The 10,886-nt window shown below is 50.5% G+C and overlaps 1 protein-coding gene across 1 annotated transcript in view; it reads left to right on the top strand.

The window, feature by feature from the left end:
* TRABD2B (TraB domain containing 2B) overlaps positions 1–10,886 on the top strand; it is a 224,249-nt gene that overhangs the window by 185,328 nt on the left and 28,035 nt on the right. The window contains exon 4 of the mRNA XM_044674815.1: positions 1,564–1,738. Within this exon, the coding sequence (XP_044530750.1) occupies positions 1,564–1,738 (175 nt within the window). The remainder of the gene's footprint in view (positions 1–1,563; positions 1,739–10,886) is intronic.

Below are 10,886 nucleotides of genomic sequence, written 5' to 3' on the forward strand. Positions count from 1 at the left end.
ACTGGGCCTCCCACTCTCCCCTTTGATCAGGGCCCAGTCTAGATGCTCCCTTACACAACAGGAAGCTCGGAACAAAGAGCTGAGATAGAGAGTGGAAGCTGGAAGAAGAATAAATCCTGTAAGCTTTTCAGTGTTCTTGGGGGGAACATTACTAGGTGACTCAATGAATAGAGAGCCAGGGCTAGAGATAAAAGATGCTGGGTTCAAATCCTGTTTCTGACACTTAACTAGCTATGTGACACTAGGCAAGTTGGCCCCTCTAAGCCTCAGTTTCCTCATCTAATAAATAGAACTAATAGTATCTGGCTGGAGTCCCAACCCCTCAGGGTTGGTGGGAGACTCAAATAAAATCATGTATGAAAGTGCTTTGCAAACTTTAAAGTGCTATATAGGTTAGTAGAATTTATTATTATTATTATAATTATTATTATTATTCCTGTGCCCATTATCTTACAGATGATGAACCCAAGGCCCAAGCAGCCATTCAGAGAGGCCAAAGTCAAATCCAGGCCCTTGCTGGGGCAGCCTTCTGGGCCAAGCAGAGCCCAGTCCTGCCTTTTCATCCCAGATCTGACTCCAATCCTTCCCTCCTACCCCACATCTTTAATTATTCAGAAGCTGAGGGCATCACAGAGGCAGATTCACAGGAGCAACCAGGACATAGAATGGGAGAGTGAGGGCATGCCCAAAGCCCACTGGGGGCCTCAGTTAAGTGACTTGTCAAGGAGCACACAGCTAGTAAGCATCTGAAGTCAGATTTGAACTCGGGTCTTCCTGACTCCAAGCCCAGCTCTCTCTACTGCACCACCTTGCACATGGTAGGCATTTAATCAATGTCTATTGAAGTCACAGGAAGAAGGGTAGATCAGACACGAGAGGGGCAGGGGGACTCCCATTTGGACTTCAGGGGAGGGAGAAACCTCAGGGGCGTTTGGGGAGGCAGCGACTTCCCCCACGTCAGAGCCCACAGTGGGCTCCTGGCAGAGCTGGGACAGACCTCCTGGTCTCTCGGTCTTCAGCCCTCAGGAGTGAGATCAGCTCCTGTTTCTCCAGGGCTTTAAGGCTAATAAAGGGGCTCCCTTTCTACCAATACTGGGAGTGGCAAATCTCCCCATTTTACAAATAAGAAAACTGAGGCTAAAGGAAGCAAAGGGTGCATCTAAGATCATACCACGAGAATCCTGGCTCTTCCCACGGCCTTGCTGGGGAGGCAGGGCAAGGTTCAGCTGGGCAGAGGAGGCCAGGGAGGCTCAGAAGGGGTCCTCAGTGGGAAGACTACAGATAGAAAGGGTAAACTGAGGGAGCTGAGCCCATCCTAAAGGGCCCCTCCCTGGGTCCGTCCTGCACCCTCCTGGAACGCGCCACGGACCCCATCCATCCTCCTCCACTCCATCGCTCCCATTTCCAGCTTCCAAAGCTCTCTTCTTAAACAGCCCTGGAAGGCCAGTGGTGCAAATCGCTTTGTCCCCTTTGGGCTCATGGAGTGAATCAGAGAAGGAACTTCTGTCCCCCTCCATCCCGCCGAGAACCCACCCTAAAGAGCCTTGTTCCTCTCTCCTTCAGCTCCCCAACTTCATCAACACCACGCTGCCCCCGCACGAGCAGGCCACGGCCCAGGAGATCGACAGCTACTTCCGCCAAGAACTCATCTACAAGCGCAACGAGAGGATGGGGCGGCGCGTCATGGCGCTGCTCCGAGAGAACGGCGACAAGAGCTTCTTCTTCGCCTTCGGAGCAGGTAGTGGGGCAGGAGGGGGATTGTGGGGCTGAAGCGGGAGGGACCAAGTGCGGAATCCCTTCCTGTCCTCCTCGGCAGCGATGATTGCAATCGCCATGACAATAATCCGCCATCGTATAATAGTATTGTTGCTATAACAACAATTCTCTCTCTTCCATGATGGGGAAGTGATGTTGTTCAGTCCTGATGGACCTGAGCAGGGGAGAAGCCACAAGTGCCCGCTCTGTCTGTCACGATCTAGATAAGATTTGTCCTGACATCTTGTTATTCATCAGCAAAACCTTCGTTACCTCTCTGTGGCCTGACTCTTCAAACCTACTTAGGGTTTTCTTGGCAGACACACTGGAATCGTTTACCATTTCCTTCTCTAGCTCATCTGACAGATGAGGAAACAGAGGCAAGCAGGGGGAAGTGACTTGCCCAGGGTCACACAGCTAGGAAGCGTGTGGGGCTGAATTTGAACTCCAGGTCCAGTGATCTATCCATTGCGCCACCCAGGAGCCTCCCCACCATGACAACAGATGTTAAGAGGCTCATGCTCATGACTGTGGCCATCTGTTGCACAAAGGACAGTGGGTCAGTTGATGGGAAATAATGTGGTCAAGCAGGGAAATGTACGTGTCCCCCTCTCCAACTTGGTGCCGCTTCTTAGCCATCCTGCCTGCTGGGTTACCTCTTGCCTCCATCGCCTTCCCTTCCTGCCCACGGCCGCCATCACGTCTCCCCTGGGCTATTCTAGTGGCCTCCTCGTTGGTCTCTCTGGCTCCAGCCTGCCCCCTCCCAAACCATTCTCTACCCCAGCGTGAGGCCGTTAGCTTAGGTCTGATCAGGTCCCTCTTTGGCCCAACAAGCTTCACTGGCTCTCTTGACTCGAGGACTTCTCTGTCGGGCATTTACAACTCTTCCCAAATTGGCATCATCCGACTTCTCTGTGTCCGTGTCCTGTTACTCTGCCTTACAACGTTCCAGCCAGACTAAATGACTTCACCCCAGTAAACACTTATCGCACCTACTAGGTGCCAGGCACTGTTGTATGCACTGGGTACACAAATAGAAAAAAGGACAGTTCCTGCCCTCGAGAAGTTTACAATCTAACGGGGCAAACAAAAGGAAGGCAGGAAGTTTATAGTCTAATGGGGGAAGACAAAAAGGAGCTGGAGAGGGGAGGGGGAAGCCACAAATTCCCTAAGGTCCACTCGGTGGGCTACAAAGAGGCTGGCTCAGGGATCCAGAGTCATCTTCTAAAGAACCCTCTGACGCCTTGTCATTCATCTGAAAACCTCCATCACCTCTCTATGGCTTAGGGAAGAGGCTTGGTCTCAAGAGACAAATCCGTTGCTTGCGGCCAAGTCACTTCTCCCTGAGCCTCAGTTTCCTCACTTGTGAACTGGTGATGTGACATATTCTGGGCTTCCTGGGAAGGATCAAATGTGGTCTTGTATACATAATGAACTTTTGAGGCATTACAGATTCTGAGGGCTAGAAGGATTCACAGGAGGGCATCTATTTCAATCTAAATCTGACCAAGAATCCCCCTCCAACAAACCCACCAGCTAGACCTCAAGGGTCCCTCCCTAAGGCAGCTCATTCCCCTTTGGGAGAGTTTTTTCCACTTGGACAGTCTTTTCTAGCATCGAGCTTCAATGTATCTCTTTGGAATTTCCATTCCCAGCTCCCAGGTCTAACCTCTGAGGCCAAGCAGGGCAAGCTTCACCCCTCTTCCACATCCCACTTATCGGGCCACCCCGAGTCTAAACATCCCCCGTTCCATATCCTCGTATGATCCGACTTCTCATCCCTTCTCCATCCTGGATGCCCTCCAGCCAGTCAGCGTCCATCCCAGCTTGGAGGATCCAGGACTAAGGACAGTTGTCCAAAGGTGGCTTGCCCAGGGCACGGCGAGTCACTCCCCAAATGATTAAACCCCTTCTTAGTGCCGGGCACTGTGCTAAGTGCTGAAGATACAAAAAGAGGCAAAAGACAGCCCTTGCCCTCAAGGAGCTGACAATCTAACGGGAGAGACAACCAGCAGATGAATCTATTCAAACAAATTAGACAGGAAACAAGAGAGGGAAGACACTAGGATTAGGAGGAGCTGGGAAAGACTTCCTTCATAGCAGGCGAGAGCCACAGAACCGGGGAGCCGCACCTTCTCATTCCCGGATGCTACGCATCTCTCTTATGATGCAGCCCAAGATCTCTCTGTAACCTCAGGGAAGAAGGAGATGGGGCTCAAACTGGGCTCAAAGGCTCCAGAAAGGGCTAGCAGGGGAACTGGCTGTGGCTTGCGACAGGCTCAGGCATCTGCTGAAAGTACATTCTAGCAGCTGCTCTGAGGCTGACTTCTGACCACATCCAGGAAGCGGCTCCCCCAGGGATTTAACATTTCTGGAAGAGCCAGAGCCCAGGAGGGTGCCCGGCGATGGGGGTGGGGAGGTTATGGTGCCCCAGAAGAGATCCTGCCCCAAAGCCACCCCTTTCCCTCGCCTTAGCCTGGAGAAGAGATGACTTGGAGCAGACGTCCTTGCAGGGGAGGAGAGATTAGCCTTGGTCTGTTGGGCTCCACGAAGTAGAACCTGGAGGAAGCACGGGGAGTATAGAAGGAAGGGCATTCTGATATCAGAACTCTCCGGAATGGGTAAACAGTAGGTTGGATGAGGCTCAAGCTCTCCATCACTGCAAGGCTTCAGGTGGAAATATTTTAGAGGTTCCCTCATTCCAGTCCAGAAGGGGCTAGAGAGGTCCCACCTTAGGGCCCATCCAAGGTCCTCTGAGCTCTTACTTCTGTGTCTGGCCTCGCCACCCTCTGTCACAAACCAGGACCCAAAGAATCATCTCTGACTCTCTGGACTCGCCGGTCCTTTGCCACGTGCTATGGCTTCTACCGCCCCCCATTTTCTCTGTTTCATCTTCCCTCCCCACTGATTGGGCGTATCTATGGTCTAAGAGGGTTCCAGCAATCTCATACCCACCTTGGAACTGCCACATTCTTCCTGATCCTCCTAATTCATTTCAATTGGGAAAAAAATGGATTAAATTTGTAAAATCAGAGAGAACTCTGTCTGGGCAGGGGGAGGAGACCCAGAGTTGAGAATCCTGCTGCACTGTGGCTTCTTAGAACTCCACAGCTAGGAGGAAGAGCGGATCCAGTTACCAATAACGTGGGGTGCGATATCAGGAGATAGGCCCCTGAGACAGTGCCCAGGGAAAGCTGGAGCCCCAAAGACATTCCTGCCTCGGGGAAGGGGGAGTGTCAAGGAAGGCTTCCTAGGGGATGGGAAATCTGACCTGGATTTGAAATAGTGAATTGGAATTCATTTGGTGAAGAGGGCTAAGGAGGGAACATCCTGAGCAAAGCCATGGAATCTGGGAAATCTCAAGCACGAAGGAGTGGACGGTGGGGGTGGGAGTGGGAGAAAGATCAGAGGGTCCCACATTTAGAGCTCCAGAGGGATGGTGGAGCTCACCGAGTTCAGCTTCCTCATTTTACAAGCAAAGAAACTGAGGAGCAAGTAAAGAAATGTTTTAAGGTGGGATTTGAACCCGTGTTAAGTCCAGCATCCTATCTACTCTACTGCATCGGGCTGAGCATTCGGAAAGAAGCGAGGGTTATTCAGCTTGATTGGGGCCTGGAGGAGAGCCCTGTGAGATGATACTGCCAAATGAGGTTGGTGGCAGATTTTAAAGGGTCTCGGAGTTAATGGCAGATTGTAAATGGCCTTGAATGCCAAGGAAAGGCATGTAAACTTTACTCGGTGGATAAGAGGGAGTCCCTAGAAATTGCTGAATAGAGTTTTCCATGGCAAGATCAATGCAGGAAGAAGATAAGTCTGGCAGCAAGGCAAGATTGGGTTAGAGGGAGGAAAGAGTGAAGGGTGTCAGGACTGGAGAAGCTACTGGGCTCTCAGGCTGGAGGAGCCCTTCCCACAGCTGGACACGCAGATTTGGGAATGGTCTGCCTGGGAGAGATGGGTAGAGCCCTGCTCCTGGTATCAGGAAGAAGAGGATTTGAATCCTGCCCTGATATTAGCCGGGAGACCAGCTGTGGACAAGCCACTCCTTGCTCCCCCAAGCCTCAGTTATCTTCTCTATAAAATGGGTATAAAGAATATCTTCAATCCTTTCCTCACAGGGTTCTTTGGCGTATCCAGGGAAATAATGAGCTCTGTAAACCTTACTTTAGTGTTTCAAAATACATCGATTCAGGCAGCTTTGATCAGGTTTCTGCTCTTCCCCTGGTGCTGCCATGACAAAAGTCTCAAGAAGCAGACATTCAGCTCCAGGGGCTGTGCATGAAACCACGTGGGCCTCAGTTTCCACACCTGTAAGAGGCAGGGTTTGGAAGAGACACCTCCGAGGTTCCTTCTGGCCCTAAACCCTCGCAAACAAAGAGGTGTAATGTGATTGGAGAGGCCAGAGAGAACTCCCCCACTCGGAGCCAGCCACGAGAACTGTCATTAGAGCTTTAACGTGGATACCTCCGTGGCATTTTATCCCAAGCCTTCGTGGTCCCGTAGACCAAGCAGTCAATTGACAATCATTTCTAAAGGGCCTGCTATGTGCAGGGGACATAGTTCCTGCCCTCAAAGAACTTCTGTTCTCTTGGAGAATAAAGTGGTTGGTGATCGGGGGTGACAAATTCTCTGTTGAGTGAATAATAGAAGGGAGCTGGCGGCTTCCAGGAGTCAGGCAGGGCCTCCTGAGCTGAGCCGGACCAAACGGAAAGGGAGATTTCAAGCGGCCCGTGGCCCCGAGGGTCGGCTTGCCGTCTCCCCCCATTTTATAGGGAGCTGGCATGGCCAAGGCCGCACAAGTGACGAGCGTCCAAATGAAGGCTTGATGTCCCCCGATTTCTCTTCCTGGTCAGCTCACATAGACGGTCTCCAGTGGCCGGAGACCCCTCAAAGTCTAGGTCACCCCCCCTGCAGCAGTGTGTGGCTATTTGTACCCTTCATGCCTGGTGCATTACAAATACTTAATAAATGATATTTTGTTCATTCATTTAGTCAGGTCTTCATTCTGCTATTTGGAAGAAGAATGAATAAATGATAAAACCAGGCGGCAGCTAGGTAGTCCAGTGGCTAGAGTGCTAGGCCTGGGGTTGGGGGGTCCTGGGTTCAAATCTGACCTCAGATGCTTCCTTGATGTGTGATCTTGGGTAAGTCACTTAACCCCAATGGCCTAGCTCTTGCTGCTGTTCTGTCATAGAACTGATACTAAGACAGAAGGTAAGGATTAAAAAAAATAAATAATTGATAATGGATTTATTTATTTTGTTTTGATGGCTTCATTACAGTGAGCCAAGATGAAAACTTGTGATGGTCATCACTGTGGGGAATCCTAATCGAAGGAGACGGCCCATCTAGAAAGGAAATAATTTAATTCCTGGGGGCCTCGGTTTCCCCATCTGTAAAACAAAGTGATAGGATTCTAGAGCCCTCTCCAGCTCTCAAACCCTCTTAGGGTTATGATGACGATCCCACAACTTCATGGTTCCAGAAAAGCCCTCGAGGATAACTTAAGGAAAGCAAAGTCTTAGTGGAAATTGAAAACCCAACAGGACCTGTCGAGCCACTCCGTGGTTGGCTGTCCGTCTGTCCTTCCTGGGTTGGGGAGATGGGCCTGGTTGTTGCCGGGGTCTGGCCTATCTCAGACCCTCAGCACCGTGGTCTCAGGGGGTCCTTTGGCTTCCCTGGGGGTCTGTCCGAGTCTCCAGGACGCCAAAGACAGCCTGGACGCTGGCAATGGAAGCTGGCTGGCCCCTGGCAGGCCCCGGGGCGGGCCGCTCTGTGCTCTAAGGCACCGGGAATTTGTCAAATCTTTTATGGGCGCCCTGACCAAGGCCGGCCCAGATCAGGCTGTTAAAAAGAGTTAATATGTTGGCATGAAGAATACACAGCCGAAGCCAAGGGTAAGAAATGTTCGCTCCTGGCTTATTTCGATTTTATGGCCCAGTCATTTCCAAGCCACACTTATGATAACAGATGGATAAATTTATGGGAGCAGTTAATTTGAGGAAAACTTCCTTCATCTCTGAGTAGGGCTCCGGCAGCGATGGATGAGACCTGACTTAGGCTGGGATCCGGCTTTGTCTCTGCTCGCCTGGGGGGTTCCAGAGACCGCCGTGGTGTCCGGCATCCGAGGCTGATGAGGTCCGAGCAGGGCCTTGCACCGAGCCCCATTGTGCATGTCCAGAGGCATGGTGCAATGAGAGCAAAGCCACCACCCTGACTGCTGGGCCAGGAATCTGGGGATCTGGGTTCAGATCTTGACAAGAGCACTTAACTGGCTGTTTGACCTAGAAAGAAGGAAACGAGGCTTTATTAAGTGCCTTCTGTGTTCTGGCCCTTTGATAAATAGCATCTCATTTGATAATCACAGCAACCCTGAGAGGCAGATGCTTATCGTTATCTCTGTTTTACAGGTGAGGAAATTCAGGCAGGCAGGTAGTGTTTGAGGCTGGATTTGAACTCGTCTTCCCAACTTTGGTAACTGTAATCCTTATAAACTCACTGTAGTCATTATGGTGGGAGGGCTTTGTAGATGGACCCAGAACAGGACTTGAAGGAGGGGTGCTGGCTCCCAAATCTCCATAGCCAGCCTTGGTCCCTTTATGTGGTATAAGATTGACCTCAACAATCGCCTCTAGAACATCTAGATGGGATGATGCGCCTCAAACATGGCAGCATAACATGTCCAAAGCTACCTCTAACTCTCCACTCTGTTTCCAATTTTCCTATTACTGTAAAGGACGTCACCTCCCTCCCCTCCCCCAGCACTGAGACTTATAACCTTGGTGTCATCCTCAGCCCCTCAATCATGCTCATCCCCCGTAGCCCCTCGGTTGCCAAGTCTGGCCATCTCTTCCTTCACAACTTCCCTAGCATCTGATGACGCCACCTCCTGGTACAATATCTCATCATCTCATGCCCAGACCATCAAGGTAAACTTCAGGGGGCAGCTGGGTAGCTCAGTGGATTGAGAGCCAGGCCTAGAGATGGGAGGTCCTAGGTTCAAATCTGGCCTCAGACACTTCCCAGCTGTGTGACCCTGGGCAAGTCACTTGACCCCCATTGCCTACCCTTACCACTCTTCTGCCTTGGAACCAATACACAGTATTGACTCCAAGAGGGAAAGTAAGGGTTTAAAAAAAAATAAACTTCAGGTGTGCCCTGCTTCAAATCTCTGCTCCCTCCCTTCTACTTGCAAATACCTTCCCTTCCAAGCTTCTGTAGGTGTCATACTTGCATAGGGCAATGTCTTCCTCATTCAAAGGTAAATTCCTTCAGGGAAGAGATCCTCATTTTGCCTTTCTTTGTTCCTTCAGGGCTATGCACAGAACTGGCACATAGTAGGAACTTGTCTGTTGGTTGGAATTCCTTCTAATGGCTACATGACTTAGTTGGACTAAGTAGTTGCAAAAACTCCTTTCAGTTCTGATTTCTATGAAACCTGAAAACACTCCAGAAATATACATAGATGGACCTCAAGGCAGATTTCAATTTCTAGAAAACCTCAGGAAAATCATCCTCTTTGGGAGGCCCTTAGCTCAGCCAGGGCTTAGTAGGCTTGTCCCTGAGCCAGATTCCTAATCCTTCTACTAAATTGTGAGCTTCTTAAGGGCAAAGAGTGTCTCTCAGCTAACTTCTGTATCCGCTAGGACCTAGCACCATTGGTTCCATCTGAGCCTAGAATACATCATCTTGGTGTTTGTTGAATGAATGAAAGAATGAACAAATGAATTTCTATTCTTTGCATGCTTGCCTCCCTACCTTGGCCCTAATGTCAGGGCTCTGCCTCAGGCCTATGGTTAGTTCCCCACAGAATCCCAGAATCTCAAGGGTCTAGAGCAAGGGTCGGCAACCTTTTTGGCCATGAGAGCCATAAACGCCACATTTTTAAAATGTAATTTCGTGAGAGCCGTACAGTGCTCATAGTGCTGCTCCTGTAACAGAGCCTGAAAAAAAATGGACTTTATGGCTCCTGCAGAAAGAGCCAGATATGGCTCGAGAGCCATACGTTGCTGACCCCTGGTCTAAAAGGACCTCAGGAACTTTGGGTTCCACAGCTCCCTGAGTAGGGATCACCAACAGTGGTTGCCCAGCTTAGGTACAAAGATTCTCCCCAAGTGCCAGAGAACTCACCACCCTTACCACATCCGAAGATGGCCAGTGCTTCTCTGAGGAAGCTCTCATTGTGAGCAAGTTTTTCCTTTGCTCGCTCCTACATTTGCGTCTCTCCAACATGTACTCAATGCTTCTGGGCCAACCCTTTGAGGGCAAGAAGCTCAAGGCTAAGCCCTCCTCCCCATAACGATGTACTTGAATAATATGTACTTGGAAATATGTACTTGAAGAGAACTCTCCTGTCCCCCGGAGCCTTCTCTTTTCCAAACCAAACACTCCCAGTTCCCAAACCCAATCTCCTGATGATTTTCCAGATTTCTGTTAGCCTGGCTTCATTCCATTTCTGATCCTGCTCTGCCCTCAGACTTCCTGGGGAGGGGTCCTCCAGCCTGGCAAGAGAACCCTGGTGGTGGCCACCAGGCATGCCTGACAGTAACCTTATCAAGAGATACCCTGTGCCCCATCTCTCCTCACACGCCTTGACAAGAAGCAGGGGCTGCTTGTCAGCAGCCCGAGGTGTGTGGGATGGATCACACATGAGGGGATGAGCTTAGGCTGGGGAGATGGAAGGGCTTGGGGGCAGCTCTGGGTCATCTCCCGAGCCAGCAACTCCTCTCGTGCTGGAACTGGGACCTCATGTGCCACCAGGGATCTCGCTATGCTGTCCAAAGACCTTGGAGCCTCCTGACAGGGCTAACCCTCATTTACATAATAGGAACATATTTAATAGGCCAAAGAATATAATGTGACTTGCTCTGATCACATAATTACTCAATGTCAGAGGTAGGATTTGGGCTTGGGCCTCCCCCGAGTTCAATCCAACTCTTCTCCACTGTGTCACACAGACTACTGAGAGTCGAGGCAAAAAAATATAGGGATGAAAGTGACCTCTGATAATTGCCAATATGAATAAGGGATGTGAAAAATAGACTCCCCTCCCTTTTTTGCTTCTTTCCTTCTTTCCTTCCTTCCTTCCTTCCCTCCTTCCTTCCTTCCCTCCCTCCTTCCCTCCTTCCCTCCTT

This window comes from Gracilinanus agilis, chromosome 4 (assembly GCF_016433145.1).
Source record: "Gracilinanus agilis isolate LMUSP501 chromosome 4, AgileGrace, whole genome shotgun sequence".
NCBI classification, from domain to species: Eukaryota; Metazoa; Chordata; class Mammalia; order Didelphimorphia; family Didelphidae; genus Gracilinanus; species Gracilinanus agilis.